General features: G+C 39.0%; 1 protein-coding gene across 1 annotated transcript in view; it reads left to right on the forward strand.

Moving 5' to 3' along the window:
* The window catches only part of LOC124777192 (translation machinery-associated protein 16 homolog), a 44,094-nt gene extending 18,717 nt beyond the window's left edge, over positions 1 to 25,377 (forward strand). The window contains exons 4-6 of the mRNA XM_047252506.1: positions 11,745 to 11,893; positions 19,177 to 19,334; positions 24,961 to 25,377. Of these exons, the coding sequence (XP_047108462.1) occupies positions 11,745 to 11,893; positions 19,177 to 19,334; positions 24,961 to 25,104 (451 nt within the window). The 3' untranslated portion in view covers positions 25,105 to 25,377. The remainder of the gene's footprint in view (positions 1 to 11,744; positions 11,894 to 19,176; positions 19,335 to 24,960) is intronic.
* The last annotated feature ends 303 nt before the right edge of the window (positions 25,378 to 25,680 follow it).

Here is a 25,680-nt window from a genome sequence, read left to right on the forward strand (position 1 = left end):
AAGTTTACAATAAGAAGGAACCTCTTCCAGATTCCTTGTGCAGAGGTTCCATGTAGCTATGAAATAGAAACCATTTGTACATGAACTGGGTGTGGAATATGGCATGTTAACCTGCTGCATGCAGTACACATTAGATTATAAGAAGCACAGCTGTAGTATTGGCCATGGTTGCCATTGTCAATAAATGTTTGGTGTAAGAGTTGTACAGAGTCTGTTCAAAAAGTTCTGACACTGATTTTATCCCTGGTGTACAAGTGACGCCAGTGCAGTAACTGTGATTGCAGCTTAAACCAATAACAGTAAACAATAGATGTGAATTTAACCAGTCATAGTGTGAGAGTGCTCTTGTATCACAAATCACAGTGGAACAATGAACTGTCTGTAAATCAAATGGTAAATACATTCTTCAAAATAGTTTCAAGAAGAGAAAATTGTTGTTTGCAAGGTTTGGTCCGTAAGGTTTGACTTCCATACAAAAATGACTTGTGGGTGCCTGATGCGACTAGATTGAAATGCAAAATGTGGACCGTCCTTTCCTCAAAAACATCATTAAAGCTGATGAGATTTGGGTATCAGTAGGAACCTGCCACAAAGGCAAAATGCAGAAATTCATTTGATGTGTCAGTGCTTGGACAACATAAGACATTCAGGTCAGTGTAAAGGAGACAGCTCACCTTTACTCCCAAATTATTTATGTTCTGCCAGAACTTCCCTTACTATAGTCAAGCCATTGAGAGACACAAGTTGAACATCCCAAAGAGAGGCTTTTATTGGTAAACACCATTATTTGTGTATACCAGGTGTCTTAGGAAAGTCATCAGACACATTGTCTCACGTGTTTTGGCAAATATTTGCAATTTCTTTCTTGCAACTTGTAGCAGGAGTCAGCCACACCAAATGCTACTCTTCACATTTTTCCTGCGGCATCCAGTGTTGCTGGAAAGCATCAATTTGTTTCCAGTACAAGCAAAATGATTCTTAAAGTGGAATTTTGTGTGTTTGTAAGTTTGACAGAATGGTTCCAGATTAGTCTGGAGTGATATTCCTTTGATAGGTGTGAACTAACGGGGACAAGAAAGCATAAAGAATAACCAGTACTCCAGCAGTGACAGCACCGCACTGGCCCATGCATGACTGCTACTGCCATGCAGAAGTGCTGCTGGAGTATTGCTTTTTCTTCATGTTTTACTGTTCCTATTTATACATTTTGATAAAACAAGTAATCCACTAGACTAATTTAGGACATGCTCTATCAAATGGGCATGTAAAATTCCACCTTAAGATAATTTTGTTGGTAATGAGACACAAGCTGATACTTTCTGTTGACACTTTTGTTGTATGAAAGACCTGTTAGGCTGACTACAGCTACACGTTGCAAAAATGGAATTGCAGATATCTGCTGAAACACCAGAGAAAATGTGTCTGATAGCACATAGGAGAAATACCCACTATAGACAAGGACAAAGCTACTTGCTTTTTTTGTATTTTTGTGGGCCGGTACTGAGCTACATGCTCATTGTCAGTGGTCCCATAGAAGATACGTATTAATTTAACACATAATATTATATGCTACAGGTTACATCTTCTGGGAGTTAAGATGTGTTCATGATTTTAAATTTGAATGCCTGGTGTGTAGTAGTATTTTATTCTTATGCCTATAGCATTACGTGTGGTATTAATATGTATCTTCTATAGGACAGCAGAAGACGAGTGTGTAGCTCTGTACTGGTGTGGACAAATAAAAATATGAAAAATAAGTGTGTGTGTGTGTGTGTGTGTGTGTGTGTGTGTGTGTGCTTTTCCTGCGGTTCATAAAAATCAATGTGACTTGTCTCACGACACTGACCTTCCACAAAAGACTTTGGTGAGTACTGCATAGTCATTTACACTTGAAACCATACAGATTCACAATGGCGCAGCACATTAGCAATGCAAAAGGTTGCCCATGGGGAATTCATTGCGGAAATGTTGCATTGGGTAGAGAATGACAAGACATTCCTGAGCACAATAATCTTCAGCAATGAGCCAACATTTCATATGTCGCATGGTGAACACCCACAACTTCAGAGTATGGGGCAGTAAAACTCCACAGACAATCCTGGAACAAGTTTGTGACAGTCCTAGAATCAGTGCTTTGTGCCCTTAGCAAATTGATTGTATGGCCTCCTTTTTTTTTTTTCATGGAGAAAACACTCTCTCGTGTTGTTTACCTGGACATGCTTGAAAACTTTTTATTCCGCAGCTCAATGAAGATAATAGAGATGGGACAGTTTACTACAAGCAAGGTGGTGCACTACCTCAAGATTTCCTTGATAATTGCTTGCCAGGTCAGTGATTGGCCTGGGAGAATCAATCGCATGACCAACTAACTCCCCAGACTTGACACAAGTTGATTTCTTTTTCTAGGGTTCCATTAAAGACCTGAAAAATCGTATGTACACTGCCATTGCACAAGTTACACCTGAATTGCTGCAATGAGTGTGCCAACAAATTTATTACCAGTAGGATGTTTGCCGCATCACAAATAGTAGTCACATCAAACCAAAATAACACTTGACACTTGTGACAGCTACCCTGGTGTCTTAACACATCTTACCAGGTCTGTATAACATTCATGTACCGATTCACTAAGTCAATAGCCGTCCACACACATCCCACCAATTCCTCAGTTAGCTCCCACAGTGTTAGTGTTATTCAGTAGACCCTATTCCGAGTTTGTCAGTTGCGTACTGTGCCCCTCAGCTATAGCTTCATTACTATCCTCTACTTCTCTTACCTGTAGCAGAGTGTCTGTCAAGAGAGTATCCAAAGCTGTGAAGTTCTTTTTGACTCACCCTGTATTGATAGTGTAGTGTTTGTGTTGCTTGTAAAGGAAATTATTAAGATTTATTATGGCACTACAGAGCATGAAAATGTTCTAAGAGTTAATGTTGTATTGAAGGTATTACACATGGTGGGTGCTACTACAAGTGTAGCTCATCAGCATGTTTTTGGATGCCTATTTTGTGTGTGTTTGTTGTGCAGAAATTCTCTAATGAAAGTTGTTCCTTTTTGTTGTATTGCAACTTTCTTGGTGAAACTTTTTAAAATACAACACTACAATTGATACCGCAATCTAGAATTATTTGAGACAATAATCTAAATTAGTTTTTTTGTTAAACTACAGTTTTCCCTTGTAGTCATAGCAACTATTCTTGGTAAACTGAGGCAATGAAAGAAATGGAAAACTCCTTAATAAATTTCATCTGCTGTCATTACAGCATCTTTTTTATACCAGTGCACATTGCAATCACTTTATGATCATGGCTTTATGATTCTGTGACTTCTAAACTTGCATTTGAATAGTAAAAACACTGTAAACATTGTAGACGGAATTTATTAAGTTTCCCATTTCGAACTGAAGGTGTTTGTAACACCTTGTATCAATGGGAAGATCAGTTTGTTTCTCACTACAAACAAGAAAATTTTTAAAGTGGAATATTTGTACCTGTGCAGTAGCATCATTTCAGTTTGTCATATGTGACATTTGGCTTAGTGACATAAGTTCATAAGGACACAAAAATGTGGAGAGTAACCAGTACTCTAACAAATACTTGTAGCATTGACCCCTGTTAGTATCTGCAGGCTGGTACATGAGGTGGCGTACGTTTGGCAAACAAGACGTGGTGAAAAAGTGTGTACTAATATTTTGCTGTGTATTTTTTGTTGACTCCATTGAGACTAAGTGGAGCAAGCCATTTTCTCGCAGTAGTAATACAGCCTGGTACTGTATAATTTTTAAAGATGTTTTGTAGATTCATCTGGTATTTATTTCCATATCCCTAACACAACGTGTGCTGCATTTTACTGTGCTTTACAAAGAACAGAAAAAAAGAAAAACAGCCACCTCCAGTGATCTCTGGAACGTCTCAGATTGGTAAATACTTTATTTCTTGTGCCTTCCTTTCACACCCCATGTTGTGCTCCACATTGTGCTGTCTGCTGCTGTGATGCAGGTGTGCTTCTCAGTTACTAATTGTTCTTCTTTTTTTGCTACACCTTTTAAATTATCATTAAATGTCACTAAACCCTGTATCTTATTATATCAATTTAAGACCATTCTGTTGAATGTGCATTCAGAACACTAGTTTAAATACATATTGTTTGTAATAAAACACAAACCAATATTTGACATTGGACATTGTGTGAAATATGACACATTGTAAAAACAAAATAATAAACATCTTCTGAAACTCCACTTGTTGATTTTTGGGAAAGACTAAAAAAAATTCTACTTACAATGTAAGCAGATTAACTTTAGTTGTAATTTGGTACTATAGTCCAATTAAAATTACTTGATAGTTGACAGCTGTCAGTTGCCGTTACTGTATTGCCACATCAGCTGCTAGCTACTGCTCAGTTATAGGTGACACACAGACACAGCGGGTCACTTCACATATACTGTTAATGTGTAACACAGAGGAATGTTGGAAGCGGCTGCCATGAGGTATGACAGAATTGCAAGATACTCTGTCAAAAATTGATTTTAAGTAACCTATGCTTTGAACAGTGGCAGACAACATATGTTGTGTAATGTGTAATGTATCCATCAAAACAGTGCTTAACAATCAGCGGTAGAACTAAAATCACAATCGCTTTGTTCAGTGATTAAAGCCAACCTGTATGAGCAAACTCAAGGCAGAAAAATTTGTTTCAGTACTAGGAAACAAAATGTAATTTTTCGCTATCATTTGCTGGTTATCTGAAACTGTTATCACACTGGCTACACGAACTACCACTTTCGCAACCAATGAGCATCCTGGTTGGCACTTGGTTGTAGATACTGGCAGATTCCGCATGAAAAAAGAATGATGGGAAGAAAAATAAGGGCAAATAAAAAAGTCAATGCAATAATGAAAGTGATGTGGCAAAGTATTAGAAATTAAATAAAAAATACATATGAATCAATTAATTGAATAAAAATAATAATGAAAATCTTTTAATTAGATTTAGAAATAAAAAAAATTCACTGGGTGGTAAGAATTTCAAATTCTACAAGACAAGTTAATCCACTAACCAGTATGCTACAATGTTGTGCATCAAGTTGTTATATTTATGATTAATATACTCCTATAGCAACGATGAATTGCAGTCTTCAAAACTTTGGTCTCGCATAATATTGTGTGAAATTTTTTAAAATCTAAACCAGTACCTGTGATCGTGTTAATGGTATATGTGACACTGAATTGTGTCTTGTATGGAAGTAGTGTTTAGTTAGTGCTGTGTATAAAATGTGTATCATTAGCATCATTTGTGTGTGTGTGTGTGTGTGTGTGTGTGTGTGTGTGTGTGTGTGTGTGTGTTTGGTTTTTTTGTTTTGTGGTTTTCGTAATTTGTGATGAAATACAAAATTAAAGGGCCATATCCAAGTTTTGGGATCCGAACACAGTAAGAAAGAAAGTTGGACAGGGTGAATTGACCAATTGTTGGGACAGTTTGGCAACGGTGTACAGCTCAAGTGTGACATTGAGCACTCTGATTGGAGGAAACCAGTTCATGCCTGTGAAGTGTGGACTATCAAGTAATTTTAATTGGACTGTAGTGTGGGTTACAGAAGGAGCATGCAGGGGTTGCACCAGCTAATTGATACAGAATTTGATGTGCTCCACATCCCCGTCCTATGATGGGATTCATTAATGTGTCAGTGAATGAATGATTTACTGACTTATTTCCTCTTGCTCTTATGCAGGGCTCTTTTAGAGTGTGTGTCTGATTCAGTTCCACTTCCTTCTCTTGATCTGGATGGTGATTTGTTCTTCTCTAGTTCTGTTCCAAAGACTTTAAGCATTTCTCTAAGACATGTACTGACAAAGACTTACAAACTCTTGGTGATTGTCGAGGTAATCTTCTAAGTTTCACATCTGTATAGAAGCAATGCTTTCACGTTTCTTCTAAATATTCACAGTTTACTTGTTATGGAAATCTCTTGCCCTGCGTAATGCATACAGCTGGATGAAGGCTCCATTTGCCTTTCGGATTATTGTTCTGCCATCAGCACCTGCACTTTTCTCTTCAGTAACTACACCCCCAACGTTTGTGAACTCCTTCATGTTCTTAACGTCCTCGTTGTTTGCTCTCAGCTTTCTTGTACCCCTTGTATTGATTTTAATAATCTTTGTATTGGTGACATTCACTTTCAATCCAACAATCTTGGCTTCATATCCAAGGTCCTGCAGCTTTCCTTCCATGTCAGTATGGTTCTGCGAGAGGAGGCAGATGTTTCTTGAAAACACACGATCATCCAACCACTCAGTCCATCCTTATTGTATCCTTTCTTCTTGTTCTCCTCCTCCTACTCCTCCTCTGCCACATTTCTCATAACTTCATCCAGTACAAGTAAAAAGATAGATGGAGATAAAGAATCAAACTCTAGACTTAACTGGAAATGGCTCCATAACTTTACCCTCATGAATGATTCAGCATTTTTAGTTATTGTAAGTCTCTGTATTAACCTTTAGTATCTTTTCTGCTATTGTATACTACTTCATAGGTTTCCACATATGACTTGTTTTAATGAAGTCGAAAGCCTCTTCAAAGTCTAAAGAAAGCAAGTTCAACTTGCACCTTGATTCTGTTAAGGATAATTTGTGCAAACACTTTGCTTGGAATCGTAAGGAAGCCGATTCCCCTCCAGTTATCGCAGTTGGTGATGGCTCCTTTTTTGGGCAATTTGATGAGGAGCCCTTCTCTCCACTCCTGTGGCACACTCCTCAAATTGTAGTTGTTCATCAAAAGAGGGTAAAGATGATCAGTGGCTGTGCCTGGGTCAGTGGTCAGAAGTCATGGAGCAGTGTTTTCTGCCACTGGGGCCTTTCCATTCTTTACTTGCTTTATTGCTAACTTAATCTCTTCCTTTGAAAGTGGCTCTGAACTAATCATATTTTCTATCATTTCAGGATCACCTTCATATTCGGGTTCCCTTTTATCATGTGCATTCAGCACCTCCATGAAGTGTTCGCACCATCTACGTCTATACTCTGTGAATCACCTTGAGGTGCATAGCCATCTTGAAAGTTGTGTGTCATTGTTGGCAAGATGCCCTTGTTTGCCTATTGCAGGTTGACTGTGGGTGACTTTTTTTGTCAAGGATCCTTGTGACATTGTAGAGCTCCTTCATGTCTCCAGCAGCAGTTGCTATCTGTACCTTCTCAGCCAATTCTGAGACCCACTTTGCGTGATTGGCTGTAACACTTTTTTTCACCTTCATGTAATCATCTTTATGTTCCTCCCGTAGTTTAATTCTCCAGAGCCATGTCTTGTTACTGTTTAGTTTTACTCCTGTCCATTGTCTGATACAATTTCAAATTGTTTCTGACATCTATTCCTTTCTTCTTGGGTTCCTCAAGCAAACAATTTTTTCAGATTTGGCCTTCTCCCAGACTTCATTAGTGTCCTCTTCATCATGACATCATCATCATCTGTGCAAAGGCCCTCGTACCAGCTTCTCATTTACAGTTTGATCTCTTATCTGCTACTTTCATTTTTCAACTTTGCAATGTAAAATCTCTTCTTTTGAGTTGGAAACAATTTCTCTTAGTGGCATTCCCCATTGTAGTGTTATAGGCCCTTTGCTGTTCCTTATCTATATAAACGATTTGCGAGACAATCTGAGCAGCCGTCTTAGGTTGTTTGCAGATGATGCTGTCGTTTATTGACTAATAAAGTTGTCAGAAGATCAAAACAAATTGCAAAACGATTTTGAAAAGATATCTGAATGGTGCAAAAATTGGCGGTTGACCCTAAATAACGAAAATGTGAGGTCATCCACATAAGTGCTGAAAGGAATTTGGTAAAGTTCGATACACGACAAAATCAGCCTAATCTAAAAGCCGTAAATTCAACTAAATACCTATGTATTACAATTACAAATAACTTAAATTGGAAGGAACACACAGAAAATCTTGCCGGGGGAAGGCTGACCAAAGACTGCATTTTATTGGTAGGACATTTAGAAAAAGTAACAGATCTACTGAGGAGACTGCCTACACTAGGCTTGTCCATCCTCTTTTAGAATAATGCTGCACGGTGTGGGATCCTTTCCAGATAGGACTGACGGAGTACATCGAAAAAGTTCAATGAGGGGCAGCACGTTTTGTATTATTGCGAAATATGGGTGTGTGTGTCACAGAAATGATACAGGATTTGGGCTGGACATCATTAAAATAGAGGTGTTTTTTGTTGCAATGGAATATTCTCATGAAATTCCAATCACCAATTTTCTCATCAGAATGTGAAAATATTTTATTGACACTGAACTACAGAGGGAGAAACAATCACCACGATAAAGTAAGGGAAATCAGAGCTTGTACAGAAAGATACAGGTGTTCATTCTTTCCGTGCGCTATATGAGATTGAAATAATTGTGAGGTTGGTTCGATGAACCCTCAGCCAGGTACTTAAATGTGATTTGCAGAGTATCCATGTAGATGTTGAAGTATCTTGATGCAAACATGTGCAGACACAAGACGTGCTCACTGCCTATCTGCTCCCCTTTGGTTTCTCACGTTTGAGAGATTTTCTCCTATTTTTTTCCCCCTAAAATGGTCAATTTGATTTTGAGTTTAACTATTTGGAGACATGCAAGACATTTTGACATTCTTTATGAGGGAAGATGACCCACCAATAATTAGACCATTATTGGACCAGAAATCCACAAAAAGTTCTCCATTATTCATGTTGTCCACACCATATCATCTCACCACTTCCTTCAGAGCAAGAGTGTCTGCACCCACCTTTACATTAAAATCATCATCGTAATTAAAATGTCTTTCCTGCATGTGTTCTGGACTGTTTTCTGGAGTTCTGCATAGACGTTGGATTTAAACTCTTCAATAGTTTCTTCATTTCTTTTACCTAAGAGCAGTCCCAATCCCTCAAAGAGGGATCATCATTATTTGGATTTTCAGAATGCAGGAATATATGCACAGTCAAGGTCTTCAGTTCTCCAAATTCATTCTATTTACAAAGGTTGTTATTAGGTCTGCCTGGCTGCTTCTTAGTTTCTTTAATACTCTATCAGAAAAGTTCCAGGACAGGTTTTTTGTGTCTGTGTTGCAGTACTAAAAAGGAACAAATGTTTTTTTCATGTTACCTGAATGTGTGTGTTCTTGAAATGAACTGGGCCGTGTTTCCGTTAGAACTCATTGGGTGGCAGGGCTATGCTTAGTAAAAGACTGTTTGGATTCTTGGCACATTATTCATGTTGACACAGTTGATGCTGCTTGTGAGCAAAGCTTGAACAATAATTTCTCTGTTAATCTCAGGAAATGGACAAAGATTAAGCAAGCATATGCAGACAAGACACTTCCAAGAAGTCAGCTTTTCGAGTGGCACACAATGTTTTGTGAAGGTAGGGTTTCAGTGCAAGTTGATCCCAGATATCAGATGATGTATTATATAAGAACACCTTTGAATCATAATGTATGTCATAAGATTTTAGCCTAAGATTTAAGGAAACATAATGCAAAACTCATCCCTCACGCACTAACAGATAAACAGAAAGAGGAAATACAAAGAATTTTTGCTGAAGTACTGGATAGAGCCAGACATGATCCCTCATTTCTGTCAAAACTTTTTGCTGGGGATGAAAGGTATGACTCTCACACGAAGTGTCAAAGTGCTGAATAGCGGAGTCCTGGCTCACCAGCCTTGAAAAAACGTCAAATGACAACCATAGAGAACAAAAACAATGTTGATCACAGTGTTTGATAGGAAAGGATTAGGTCTCCAAGAGTATTTTCCTCCAGCTCAAGCAGTGAACCAGTGAACCAAACTGTTTACATTGAAATCTTGAAACATTTACGACTAGCAATTAGGTGTCATCACCCTGATTTGTGGTGTTCTCAGGACTGTTTCGTACTGCATGACAGTGCAAGACCCCATATGGGTTATCTGTTACCAAGTACCTGGCCAGACATTGTTTTTATCATCTCACATCAGCCATACTTGCTTGACCTTTCATGCCTTGATATTTTTTCTTGCTTTCACGAGTGAAAAGGCAAACGAAAAGAAAGCTTCGTCAGGGTATCACAGACATCCAGTAAGCTGTGACAAATGATTTTTTTTCAAACATTGCAGTTGAAAATTTCTCTACTTGCTTCCAATATCTCCAGAAACATTGGTAAGTGTGTGTATAGATATCCAAGGGGACTACTTCGATAGTTGCTTGGGTCATTACCTGGTAAGTCCAATTTTCTATTTTTTAAAAAACCCAGTCCAGGAACTTTTCTGACAAAGGGGATGTATTGATTTTAAGCTGTTATGGGCTATTGGATATATAGATTTTAAGCAGTTATGGGCTATTAGCATACAACTATCGATTGCCATGGTGAGCTGCAACCACTGAGCCTTGGCATTTGCTCCCAACCAAGGTGTTATAGGGGAAGGAATGTTATTTCCTAAAATTCCGTTTGTGTGGTTGGGTTATACTGCCATTTCTTGATCGTCATAGCCTCGTCTGTGGTAATGGAGTGTGCCACTGGAAGGTGAGGTTGACATTTGCTTAAGAGAGGCTATCTAAGTCCCATCACTGTACCGTACGCCCCGAATGAATGAATGAGTGAATGAATGACAGAAATGATAATTATCGGTGTATAGTGCCATTGATTCTTAGTAAGCAGAAAGGCAGAAGGTTACAAACACTCTTGTTAGGAATTCTCTCTCTCTCTCTCTCTCTCTCTCTCTCTCTCTCTCTCTCTCTCTGTGTGTGTCTCTGTCTCTCTCCAGATGCTTATGCAAATGTAGCAGTGTCTGACTGACATTTTATAAAATTTTCTCACCCTTTTTGGTGTCCGAAATAATTACCATATACTAAAGAATTTATATGGTCATGGTTTTCATTTAGTTTTGTATATATCTTTTATGCATCAAAGAGATTAAATGTAAAATGAGAGGCCATACTGGTTTCTAGTTATACTAGTTCAAACTTGCATTGACCATGAAAGTAAGATAAATTTTTGTAACTCTTTCTGTGATAATGAGTAAGTGTGATAATGCAGACACTTTAATCTGCCAGTCAGCTATGAGAGTAAGCCAACGAGAGCTAGGACTGCCACAGGAAGAGGAGTGGTGCAGGAAAGAAATCCCACCTTCCTCTTGCAGGGCTGACAGCCTGCATCCTAGCCCGTGCTTCTGCGAAAGCAGAACTGACATGCACTCATAATGAATGCTGAGCATTTTTCCATTACTGGTATCAGTACTCAAACCCATGATTGACCTGGAGTAGCCACTGCATTCATTTCAAAAAAACAACGATCACTACAAAAAATTCGGTCATGATTCCTGCAACTGCTTCATGAGGCTATTAATGCCATAAACAGTAGCACAGGCCAGACATTTATTTACCAGTATCTTACCGTAGTTCAAAACACATTCTCCTAAAACAGTTACATCAAAATGTCTACCTATTATAAATTTATTTCAAGCCCTCACACCCAAAAAGGCTCTTTTACTTCATCTCACAAATACTTTTACTTTATACCTCCATAGCTAGAAATTCTGAGATGTGCTTTATAGTATTACATTAGTACTTCAGTTTGTAATAAGCCCAACATCTTCAAAAATTCTGCAAAATAGCTGTTTGTTCAAAACAAAAATGAACTTCAGTGTTCATAGAAAAAGTTGCTTATGTATGTTTTGTAAAGCTTCAAAACTGTTAATGATTCAGAAATATAAAGAACATAACATGTCTAAAGTGTTATTTGCAGGTATCTTCACAGATTTGATGATGAGTTAGAACAAATAGAACTTAAAAGAACCATTGGTGGACATAGATCAAGGCAGCATGCTAGTCGTGAGGATATAATTCGTATGACAATACTGAAAGATAGAGAGGATTATGAAACTGGAGGTATAGGTGAGTTTTACAACTAAACCTGTCCTAGCCATTCTACTGGCTTTTCACATATATGATCCTGTTTATTATAATATGTAAAATGTTTTTCGTTGGTGATAACCTGCTTTAAGAAAGATTTGGAACATAATCTGCAAGCGCCGGCCGAAGTGGCCGAGCGATTCTAGGCGATACAGTCTGGAACCGCGCGACCACTACGGTCGCAGGTTCGAATCCTGCCTCGGGCATGAATGTGTGTGATGTCCTTAGGTTAGTTAGGTTTAAGTAGTTCTAAGTTCTAGGGGACTGATGACCTGAGAAGTTAAGTTCCATAGTGCTCAGAGCCATTTGAACCATAATCTGCAAGCTATTTGTTACTGTCAAGATGAATACAGTGCAGTTTTCTTTTACCCCAATTCATTTGGAATTAGATTCCATATTAAATTTTTTGTAAAGGAAAGTAGTTCTCAAACTGAATATGATCTGTGGATCACAGAACTAGCTAATGTGTAGATGTTTGTGGTAAGCTTTTTAATATGTAAGTGAAAAGTGCGACTCACAAATTGTGACATGGTAGTGAATAAAACAGTGACCGAAATATAGACTAAATTTCCTTCACTTCACATCTATGGTCACAATTTTGTCATCAGACTACCAGTTTGTCTAGAATGACCATCTTCAGATTTGCAGCAAAATATGAGAAAAAATACAAATACAATAGCAGATTGTCTACAGCTTAAAACAATAAAATAAACCATAATGAAAAGTACTGCTGACATACATGTGCATTTGTGCACTTCAAATATGAAGAGGCATATCTGCTTTATAAAAACACGTCCTAATGTACTGGAGCCATAGTGCCATCATCAAATGTTAAACATGAAATCAGCACCAGCATTGTCGAATATGTGTAAATAACAGCATATGCAAGAGTCATCCTGTCAGCAGCACTACTGTTCAAAACAAACGACTGTACAGTAGCCACAAAATGTTTGTGTTGCAAGTTCACCAGGTGTGTCTACTGTAGGCATACACACATTCTTCAATGATTAATTGTACAACGTAAAATAAAGGGAATACAATCACTTAAGTCTATGAAGGGCTTATTAGGTGTAAGAGAAATTACAGTAATAAAAAGGGATAAAATAAAACATGATTGTTAAAAAGGGGAAGAATTAAGAGAGAGTAATTGACGTATGCTCAAGTGCCAAGATTATAGATAATGACATAAATAATTAACAGCTTTGAGTGCACAGAATAATATAAAAATTATAAAACAGATAGCTAAAGAAGCCACAATGAAATAAAACAGACTGCCACACATTATCAGCGCCCTCTATTATTGCTAATGAAAGAACACTGCATAGGCGAGAAGTAGTTAGAAGAACGTGACTGCCAGAGGTACCCCTGTACCCTGTGGCACACCGTTGCTAGAAAAGAATGATAAAACCCCATACCAGTGCAAGAGAAAGATTACCTAGTTAATGAAATATATTATATAAACACAGAAGGAACAAGAAAACACAAGAGTTGTGTGAACAATGTAAGTAAATTAAGTAAATATGTAAGGCATTCTGTGCTGGGTGAAACCATCGGCAAGCTATATAAAATGGAGGCATTCAGTGACTAAAACAGAACATTGTCAGACAAAGCAAAGTAGGCGTTGGGCACGGAATCACTCTACCTATTAAGCAGTTTTGTTAATTATTTCTTTTTCGCTTTATAAATGTCAAGCTCCTCTAAGAAATTAAGAATGCGGCCTTCTTCCACCCTGTGGAGAATCCACATACTTTTTTCAGTGTTCCCTATATAATGACCAATTTCAGATAAATGCTGTCCCAAAGCAGTTTTGTTCCATGGTGTGAAAGCTCTTTAAACCCTAAATTAAAAGAGCAGCCCATTTGATCGTTATAATATTTGTCACAGTTACTGCAATCAATCCTGTATACTCCAGAGCCATCAAATTTGTCATGCATCCTTTTCAGTTTGTGTTTTATTCGCAGCTTTAGGGTGTTGTTAACTTAGGGTAGCTAACTTACGAAGAATAGTTCTTGTTAACAGAATCTTCTGTCGGTTCTTGGTAGAACAACATTATAATAAATGAAAAGCACCAGTTCGCTTTTGTTCTACAATATTGTAGAACAAAAGCAAACTGGTGCTTTTCATTTATTAAGCATTGTTCTGTGTACCGAGGAAAATATTTTACTGAATTAAGGTTTACAACACATCACTTCACATGTTGGTAAGGCGGATGTTCAGTGAGTAATTGTTGAAACTAAAATGGCGTGTGAAGTGGCTGGGATGACAAAATTAGAAATTGTGGACACCGCTGTTAAGGTCAATAAAGCTTTATCTGTTCAAAATGGTGAATCATCAGAGCCGTATTTTAAAGGGTCTTAATATCAAGTTAGAGAAGGAGAAAGCATTGGTTATCCGAGCTGACAATGGGAGTACGGCAGTTCTTGTATATGAAGATGACTACATTAGGAAAACAGAAGAGCTTCTTGCAGAAAACGATATTATAGAAATTCACAGAGACCCAACTGAAAAGTTTGTCTGGTTTGCGAAGAAAGATTGACAGCTCCCAGTTTCTTCTTAACAAATATGGAAAGAAATCACTTCAAATGAGGAATTGCAAACTTCCCTAGCTTCAGTCTCAAGTTAAGATTCACAAAGATGTGAAATCTGGTTCATCTGATCGTGAAAAATATGTCATCACCATCCTATAAATTAAATAAGTTTCTTAACAATGATCTTAAATCAGTTTACTCATTAGATAATTATTTTGGGGTCAAAAACAGTTTGGAGCTAGCAAATGCGATCACGGATGTACAATGTCCCAGTAAAAGAAAGTATTGACTTCACAGACATAATCTCCTATCCCATTGTAAGATTAGTACTGCAGAGTGTACTCAAGTAGTTGAATTTCTAGAATTTGTTTGAGCTTACTATTTTTTTACCTTCAATGACAAAATATATTTTCAAAAAGATGGGCTTGGGTTGGGTAATATTCTAGCTGGTACTTAAACAGATATTTTTGTGAATGATTTAGAATGTAAATTTTTGCCAAGTTTCCACATCTAAAAGATAAAGTGATTTATTATAAATGTTATGTTGATGACATTTAGAAGGTGACACCAGTGAGGTCAATGCATTTGCCCAAGCCATTGGTAGCATGCACCCAAAAATAACTTTTCCTACTGAAGTTGAAAAAGAGATCTCTATTAAGTACAATGACCAGGAATGTTTATAAAAACTAGTTTTCGATTTTCAGGGAACCTACTTGTGCAGATAGTTTCATCATTGCCAGTTCATGCCATCCTCCCTGATACAAAAAAAGGCCTTCTTCACCTCCATGATTCACCGGCTCCTTCGTTTACGTTTGGCCAAAAGCGAAATTCGTAAAGAACTCAGCATTTTGTGGTAGCTAACAGCTTTTCCGTAAATGTCACGTGTCCTTCCAGTAGGTTGAAGAAATGTATAACAAACAGCAGGCGCACACACACACACTCACGCATAAAATAGAACCGGTAAAGAAAGAACGAAAAACATTCCTATGAAATTTAATGGCAAAATGTCCCTGAAAATAGAAAAATGTTTTAGGAAATTTGATGTCAGATGTGGCTTTCAGGTTAACACCATCCTAAAACTGCGAGTAAAACATAAAATGAAAAGGACGCATGACAAACTTGATGGCTCTGGAGTATACAGGATTGATTGCAGTAACTGTGACAAATATTATATCGGTCAAATGTTCTGCTCTTTTAACTTAAGGTTTAAATAGCTTTCAGAGCCACGGAACAAATCTGCTTTGGAACAGCATTTATCTGAAACTGGTCTTTATATAGGGAACATTGGGATGGAAGAAGACCACATTCTTATTTTGTTAGAAGAGCTTGAAATTTATAAAGCGAAAAAGAAATAATTAACAAAACTGCTTAATAGGCTGAGCAATTTCATGCCCACTGCCTACTTTGCTTTGTTCGACAATGTTCTGCTTTAATCAGTGAATGCCTCCATTTTGTATAGTTTGCTGATAGTTTCACCCAGTACAGAGTGCCTTACATATTTACTTAATTTTCTTGCATTGTCCACACAACTCTTGTTTTCTTGTTCCTTCTGTTTTTATATAGTATACTTCATTAACTAGATATTTTGCACTTGCACTGGTATGGGGTTTTATCATTCTTTTCTTGCAATGGTGTGCCACAGGGTACGAGGGTCATTCTGGCGTTCACATTTCTCTAATCCATTCTCATCTATGCAGCTTTCTGACACCAGCAATAACCGAGGGCACTGATTATGAGTGGCAGTCTTTTTATTTAATTGTGGCTTCTTTAGCTATTTGTTTTATAAATTTGGATTATTCTGTGCACTCTGAAAGCTGTTCATTATTTATGTCATTATCTATAATCTTGGCACTTGAGCCTATGTCAATTACTTTCTCTTTTCTCCATTTAACATTATAACTTTTGTCATGTTTTATTTCATCACTTTTTATTACTGTAATATATCTTACACCTTATAAGGCCATTACAGACTTTGCTGATTGTATTCCCCTTTATTTTACATTGTACAATTAATCATTGAAGACAGTGTGTGTGCCTACAGAAGCAACTTCTGGTGAACTTGCAACACAAACATTTTGTGGCTGCTGTACAGCTGTTTGTCTGTTTGTTTTGAACAGCAGTGTTGCTGTCAAGATGAATCTTGCATATGCTGTTATTTATACGTATTTGATGACACAATGCTAATTTTGTGTTTAATATTTGACTTTGTCTCTACGGCTCCAGTATATTAGGATGTGTTTTTGTAAAACAGATATGCCTCTTCATATCTGAAGTGCACAAATGCACATGTATGTCAGTAGTACTTTTCATTATGGTTTATTTTATTGTTTTAGGCTATATACAATCTGCTAATGTATTTGTATTTTTTCCCATATTTTGCTGCAGACCTGGAGATGGTCATTATAGACCGAAACCGGTAGTCTGATGAAAAAAAAAGTGACCATAGACATGAATTAAAGGAAGAAAAGTATGTCTTAACTACAGCGTTGAGAATCTTTTCACTTAAGATCATTTCACTTCTGACCTAATTTTTTTGTAAACAGGTGTGGTGTACTATGGTTTTTCTGACATGTTCCACCCATCCTTAAAGATCTTACTTTCAATGTAGGGAACAAAATCTGTCTGATTTACAAGACAATTCCATTTTCATCATTTTTTCACTAAATTTTGTTCAGCAGTAATGAATTTTGAATTCCAGAGTTTCATTTCTTTGTACAGCACTGACTGGTGGATGTAATTTGCTTGGAGACATTAATTAAATTTTTAGCATGTACGAGGTTTTCCATAAGTACCTCTGAGGTTTCAGATGATTGTGCGAAAACTAGAAGACATTCAGTAAGAAACACATTATTGGATAGAGCATCTCCCCAAGTTTCAATTTGTAATATGTGTGTCAGAACATGTAGGCAAATCATCCACTACATGTCGTCATATCTATTTGGTTGGCATCTACAGATAGGCAATTCAATGAACAGGTTTCCAAAGAGGGCTGCTATCGCACCTCCCGCGCGACACCAGTGGCGGTGGCGGCGGCAGCAACAGCAGTGTCAATGAATTGCTCACACATCTTGCCTTCTGCCACATCACAAATGATGCCCATATTGAGCACCTGCAGTGTGGGTTTAAAACTTAGAGATATGCTCTATCTAGTGATATGCGTCTTTATTTTCTGTGTGTTTCTTAGTTTTCGCACAGTCATCTTTTGAAATCCTGGAGGCACTAATGAATAACACTTTATATTTGATGTCATCATCTGGAAATAGATGCCAGTTGGTATTTAATTGGTGGGATTATTTTTTTTCTTCATTAATATTAAAGCTTTCTCAGCTCAGTCATGTACCTTACCCCATTTTCTCCAAGAAGTACAAAGGTCTCTGCCCCAAGTTACGGAACACCACAGGGATAAAAATACACTGATATACACACTTCCACTCATGTATTTCCATTGTAAATTAGTTTTCCAACACTGTGTATAGTTTTAAAGTCTTATTTATCCCCTGGGTGAACATGCTTCAGTCAACACAAAGAAATAGTACAGCAGCTGTGTAGTCAGTTCACTTAAGGGGGATTCTGATACAGTATTGGTATCATACATGTGAAGAAGAGCAGTGATGTGGTTGTGTTGACAAGCAGGAGTATGTTCAAAAGATGCAGGGATTACTATCTATTCCAGTGTATCACACTATGCCGACCCAACAAGAAGGGTGAAGAGGAAGACTCGCAATCTCCAGGGAAAAAAAATATATGGAAAAAAAGTTCCATGTTACAAGAGCTGTCAGGACTCGTAGCTCTTATTTTGCTGTCCCCCTTTGATTGTAAGGCCTTCCAAAGATAAGCAAGGAAGGCGTTCCTCTTGGGCCTGTTGTCAGTAACATTGGCATTCCAGCATACCGTGTAGCAAAATACCTTGCTACTCATGTCAATTAGATGGATTGCTTTTGAATTACTCTGGCATCTTAGTAAGTTTTGATGTATCTCCATGTTCCTTTGTCTAATTTGTTACAGTTAATTGAGGTTATGTTTTGCGTTGAATTAACTAACCATTTTCAACATGTATTGTATTCCACTTACCTTTTATTCAATGACCAGTTCTATGAGCAGATAGCTGGAGTCCAATGTGGAACCTGTTGTCACATTAATGTGACCACCTTTCAAAACTCTTAAGAAAACACCTTTGGCATCTTGGACTACTGCGAGACATGCAGGATAAAGTGACTCATTTGACATCCGTTTGATAAAAGAATTGTTCAAATGATCTATGAAATACTTAACTAAGTAACTAACTGTTCATTGTATGGATCTGTAAACCTTGAAAATGTTCGAAAAATTATTCTCTTGCAAAGTTATTAATCAGTGGTATAATTTTCTTTTCAATTGTTGAATTCTTCTTGATATTGTAATTTCAATGAACGTTATTGTAGTTGCCAACATCGGATTCATTAATAAAATAAAGATTAAAATTAATGCAGAATGTAATATTATTTGAGCCTACCGTGTGTTTTAAAAGAAGTGACAAAATAATAAACTCGTACTTTAGTGTATTTCTAAAATATGAGCAGAAATGACAAGCTGAAATTCACCTTCCGTTTGTGACGAGGTAATACAATGAAAGTAATATATTTGATGAGTTACAGGATGTTAATAATGTGCTGTCTTTGACATTTTGTACAAATGAATTCACTGTTTCTGGTGGTGATAATTTCACAGATCCAATTGTTTTCTTTCTTTTTGATGCAGAACTACCTGATATTCTTGCAACCAGCCAGTTGGCATTGTTACGTCAGTGGCAAGGCGAGTTACGCTTCCTACAAAAGTTCAGACTTAGACTGTTTTCAAAACGTTTCTTGTCCTCCATCATAGGAAAGTCAGTGTCAAAGGAGAAACCTAACTCAGAGGTATGTCAAATAAATTTTTAACTTTACTAGATTTTTCAGTTACAGGTAGGAGTCACTTCATTCATATTACGGTTATTACAGGTAGAAATACTTAATGTCCGGGTTCACACTAATAGTAAATAAGAATTTCTTTGAATATTACTTTACCTTTTTTTTCTCAGAATGATGTGGATGAAAAATATAATGTACCATAAGTGAGATACAGTCGGAAAAGTCTTTTATTTTCTCAACACAGCCATAATACACTAATCTATACTGGTGGTTCCAAGCGAGTTGACAACCTAGGATGCCTGTTTTATGTCCTTTAGACTCAATGAATGAATGAATTCATTCTCTCTGGTTGCAGAGGCATAGTTAATCCTGAGGACATGGGATCTCACTGTGAGTACACTTAAAGCCATTCAGGTTATATGCCCATTGAGAAATAAATCCAGAATAACCTCAGTTCTCTTGTCCACTAACAGAGGTTGATAAAGTTGGTGATATTCTGATACCAGACTTCGTGGAATTTGGGCCATTTAATGGGGGGCTGGAGCACCCAAGGAGTGGTACAACTTCATATTGTTGCACACAGTGCTGTTTCCCTTGCTGCTCATTGGTGAGATTCACCTTCTCCTATCCTTCCTCTGCTCTAGGCTTTGAGATTCCTCTTTTTCTTCATGCTTCCTGTGCGCTCCTGAACGCTGGCCCATGCTTCCTACATCCAACAGGTAACTGGGTAACGCGTAATTCCCAGCAGCGGGTCAACAGCTGGGTTCGCTTGCGCACCCTGGTACAGGCCAGGCCTAGGGAGGGGTGATTACCTGAGCTGCTATCTTCCAAAATTGCTGATTGGTCCCTCTGTCAGGTGTGACCTGAGGTTTGAACAATCGCGTAAGATGGATGAGCCCCCTCTGAGGGTGACACTGGCAATCATGAGGCATTTTCTTGCAATGAGTCAATCATTGTCTTCACAGCCCATGTCTACCAAATGTAAACGAAATGAAACTCCCAATTCAAAGACCCTCCCAGCTGCAGCATGGTTCCTCGTGGTTTCATGGTTAGTCCTTTTCAACAGTAAATCTGTTTCTCATTCAGAAAAGTGTTGATGCAATTGTTGGCCCTGTGAAATCTTGCTCTCATTTACACAATGACACTTTGCTTTTGGAGAATACTCCTGATTCTCAAGTACAAAAACTGCTTGCCCCTTCACTTCTCCATGGCTATCCTGTTCATGTTGAGCCCCCTTAGAACCCTTAATTCATGCCATGGTGTTTACACTAGGCTGCTCAATGGTCTGACCAAGGCAGAAATCCAAACATACCTCTCTAATCAGGGTGCCATTGCCGTCCATAGGATTATGAAAAAAGTAGAGGCATCCTTAGTGCCCCCCCCCCCCCCCCCCCCCAAACACACACACACTTTTGCTCACTTTTGATAGAGTGGTGCTTCTGTCAAAGATCAAACCAGGCTATGAAGTTATCGCAGTCCGACAGTACATTCTGAACACAATGTGCTGCTACCTGCATCATTATTTGAACCATACTCAAATTTCTTGTTGACACCCCGGCCAAACAAATGTGTAACCTGTGGTAGGATGTGCATCAGAACGACTGCCCCCCTCCGCCCCCGCTGTATCAACTGCAATGGTGACCATACCGCCTCCTCTCGAGATTGGCCCATGTATCTCGATGAGTGGGCTATCAAGGATATCTGGGTAAAGGAAAAAGTGACTTATGCGGTCGCTCACTGGTTATTGGTTAGTCTCACACCCTGCACTCTACCATCTGGCACTTACAGTATTGTTCTTGTTACATCTCCATCTTGCTCCATGAAGAACATGGCCATGCAGATGTGCGACCTCAAATTCAGCATTATCCAGTGTCATGGTAGCATCGCTGTCTCCTCTTCCAGCTGTGCAGAAAGCCACCAAACATTCGCTTCCCTGGGCGAAGTCACCTGCTACATAACAAGCAGGCTGGAAAGGACAGAAGGAATACTCCCACAAAGACTTTCTACGTCCCTCCAGCCAACAAACATATGAGTCTTCCTCTACCAACTGGAAATGCTCAAAGAAGTCAAACAAAGTTCTTCTCCTTCACCGACTCTGAGATCCTCTTCGACGGTGTCGTCACGTGATACTCTTGCCCAGGCAACTCCGTGTCGCTGGTGCACACTGCCGACCGTTTTTCTGCCCCGGACCCTGCAGATAGACAGGGGGAGAATACAGACACCTCTGTGGATATCATGGTGCTGGATCCTCGAGCCTCTGTACGTTGTGGTTGTGAGTCTTTAAAGGCTGGCACTCGGCAGCTGCTGAGGTGACACCCCTTCAACTTTTCCCCTCTCTCCTTTCCTCATTATGACTCTCCTTCAATGGATCATTCGTGGCCTTCGATCAAACAGATTTACAGCTGCTATTAGAATTGCAGTGTCTGCTTGTTCTCTGCCTCCAGGAAACAAAATTGTGTCCTCAAGACTGCTTTGAGCTCTCGCATTTCTTTCCAGTCCATTTTGACACCCCACCCCGGAGATAGCATTAAGTCTCGTGGGTGAGTCATGCTGCTCATACGGGATAACATTCATAGTCGACCCATCTCCCTGACTAGCACCCTTCAAGCTGTTGGTCTGCCTTTTCCTTCCTCACTTGACCTTTCCCCTTTGTATTGTTTACATTCCTCTATCATTCGATGTTATCAGGACAGACTTCCTCCAGCTTATTGGGCAGCTACCTCACCACTTTCTGCTGCTTGGTGACTTTAATGCATGAAGGTTATTAGTTTGATTAATTTAAGTCTTTAGGGTTGATGTTGAAATTAATAGTCCTCCTATGATGGTAAATTGTGTTCATTATAAACAATTTCTTGCACAGTGTCATTACATTCTTTGGGGCAGCTAGCTGGATTTCATTCACTAGATCTTTTAACAGTTCAACTCCCTCTTCCACCGTGTGGCTCACTGTGACCCAAGATCCATTCACCAATTTCTAGCCTGGCAGTAGCAGATGATATCACTGTGGACCCTGTTGCTATACCTTGGACCGGCATTTTTTGAAGATTTCTAGTTCCTCCCACTATCACTGTGCCTTCCTCCATTGGAAACAAGTCCACAGATCATGGTCTCGCGGTCGTGTTCTTGCTTCCCGAGCACAGGGTCCCAGGTTCGATTCCGAGCTGGGTCAGGGATTTTCACCTGCCTCGAGATGACTGGGTGTTTGTGTTGTCCTCATCATTTCATCATCATTCATGAAAGTGGTGAGAATGGACTGAGCGAAGGTTTGGAATTTGTACCTGCGCTTATAACCGTGCAGTTGAGCGCCCACAAAATCATCATCCAGACGATGTTCACATTCGGATCTGGGCAGAGGGCACATTTCCCAGATACTGGTTTGAAGCGACTATCGTACCCATACCAAAGCCTGGCAAGGACAAACACCTTCCTTATAGCTACTGCACTAGTTCTCTCACCAGCTGTTTTTGCAAGGTGATGGAACATATGATTCCTGTCCATCTATTTTGGTGGCTCAAGTCTCGCAGTTTACTAACCACTGCACAGTGTGGATTTCGAGTACGCCGTTCTGTTGTTTGCCATCTCGTCACTTTGTTGATCAATGTCGCAAATGTTTTTATGCAGAAATCCCAGACTGTGGCCATGTTTTTCTATTTGGAGAAAGCCTACGGCCCCTGCTGGAGGGTTGGTATCCTCTGTACTTGTGGGGCTTCCGTGGCCTTGTTTCCTTCAGGCATTTTTAAACAAACAAGTTTTCAAGGTGCTTGTGGGTTCTGCCTTGTCAGACACCTTTCTCCAGGTAGACAGTGTATCTCAGGATTCTGTCCGGAGTGTTGTCCTCTTTGCTATCACCATTAACCCTATAATGGCCTGTCTCCTGCTGGGCATCTCTGGATCCCTTTCCATTGATGATTTTGCCATCTATTGCAGTTCTCCACAGACTTGTCTCATTGACCAGCATCTTCAGCAATGTCTCGATTGCCTTCACTCATGGAGCATCGGCTGTGGCTTTTGTGTTTCCACTGACAAAACCATTTGTATGAATTTCTGGTGGTGCAGTTGCTTTCTTCCACCATCATTACATCTTGAGTCTGTTGCTCTTCCATTCGTTGAAACTAAGAAATTCGTAGGATTCATGTTTGGCCATTGGCGCCTTTTGTATTAGCCCAGTTGAGAGTCTGTATGCGGAAGCTGCTGAACTACCGCTGTCGTAGTGTATTTACTTTCTCCTCACCAAATATGCATGCAGTTTATCTGCCATGTGTGACCAGCTACCCTATGCCGCCTCCTTCGATGACTCCTTTGATCGCCAGTATGGGGTGCATCCTTCTTCTCTGTTACTTCCTGGAGTTCGCTTTCAGCTCTTGCTCTGGCAGCTTAACTTCACTCAACCTGCAACCTTGGCTTTGTGCGGCAGCCTGTGTTCACCTTGGTCTTCGTTCACTTCCTAAGGACACTACTCCAGCCTTGCTCTATCACCTTCAGTTTCATGACCTTTGCGTGGAACTTGGCAATAGTTCCTTTGTGTACACAGATGACTATCTGACTGGTATCGCGTATGCCGTCGCCATTGGCACCAGTGTTTTTCGGTGTCTGCTTCTGGAACACTGTTCAGTATTTACAGCAGAGCTCTTTGCCCTGTATTAGGCCACACTATACATCTGGCGACACAGGCTTTTCAATTGCGTCATCTGTTCCGACTCTCTCAGTGCCCTTCAAAGCCTCTGTGTGCTGTACACCTTGCATACCTTAGTGCAACGGGTTCAAGAAAGCTGTCACTTGCTCAGTCTTGATGGAGCCACTGTGATGTTTCTATGGGTTCCTGGTCACATTCTTACATTCCCTTCAGTCTCTGTGTTGCCGTCTGTCAGCAGATGGTGTCGCCTTGTCATCACCATTGGTCCTCCCTTCATGGGAACAAGCTCAGAGTTACTAAGCATCTTCCAGTGGCATGGACGACCTCCACTCGGCACTCTCGCCATGAGGGGATCGTTTTAGGTAGGTTGCACTGTTGACCACATTCCACTTTTTATCCATTGTAGCAATATGGCAAAGGACATTTGATTTTTAGTTCAGGACCTCTGTTTGTCTATGACATATTTTATAGACCTTTTTCCATCATATCCCTGTTTTTATCTGTCTTCTCTTAGATCGATTCGGGTTAACGTGTAGTTGTTTTTAACTCTTCTCTTTGTCTTCATGTTCTACAGTTCTGACATGAGCGCATATGACTCTAGTTGTTTTCACTCACTAAAATCAACCAAACAAAAAAACCATTACTAAGTTTCTTGCTAGCAAAAACATGAGAAAATTGCTTGTTACTAAAAAATTATCACTTTAAGATTTCCTTTATTGCCAGACATGATGTTACTTAGCTTTTCGTGTAACATATTTTTCTGCCATGTTCTTTCTTTACTATGTGCTCATGTTGCCAAAATCTTGGTCAGTCAGCAAACACTTCTCCTGTTTTTGAATGACCTTTATTTTGCTATATCCAGGTTATAATCTTTATAATTACATAAAATAGTAGATATGTAGAAAATATGACAATTCCTGGTAGAATGCTAAAATATTTTTCAGCTTTTAAGGTTCATACATGTGTAAGTTTTAAACATGTTTCTGTAACTTACTGTTGCAGAATCAAAGTGACTCATCAGAAAGTACCGGTATAAATATCCTCCCTGAAGAAGACAAAGATTCAACATTACCAGCAAATGATGGAAATGTGATTGCACCAAATAAAACAGAGGCTGCAGAGGAACATATGGAAACTGACACTTGAACCTCGTGCAGGATCTGAAACATGCTGCTACATTCTGTGTTATACCAGGATAATCTTGGTATGCTCCATGAAGACAGACACAACTCATCAGTCCAGTTATTATTCACGTCATTGTGGACAGACAATGTCTTGATATTATTAAAGATATGCATGTTTGAGTTTGTGACTCTGGGCGTCCTCTGATTCCTGCTTTCAGTATATATATAGTATTTATTTGTTCAAGCTTGAAATGTTAATAGCTACTGTAAATACATGTTTATTTTTTAAATGTTATATATCTTTTATTTTATTAGTACCTTTAAACTTCCTTTAAACTTGTACTCATTGCTTCAAATACTATACTCACAGCTCTGTTCTTACTGTTTATTATCTGTGTAATATCAGAACTGTGTGTGTGTGGGGGGGGGGGGGGGGGGGTTCTTAATTTGAATCCCACAATCTGACTGGAGGTGAAATGGGAGTGAGACACTGATAAGGTCAAGCTGAGATTTTTTGTGGTTGGAGAAGTACAAAATGACTTGGATGTCAGGCTAAGGAGGTAGATAAGGTGCTAATAAGGAAATGATACGCTGTGTT

Source organism: Schistocerca piceifrons, chromosome 2 (assembly GCF_021461385.2).
Source record: "Schistocerca piceifrons isolate TAMUIC-IGC-003096 chromosome 2, iqSchPice1.1, whole genome shotgun sequence".
Classification (NCBI taxonomy): domain Eukaryota; kingdom Metazoa; phylum Arthropoda; class Insecta; order Orthoptera; family Acrididae; genus Schistocerca; species Schistocerca piceifrons.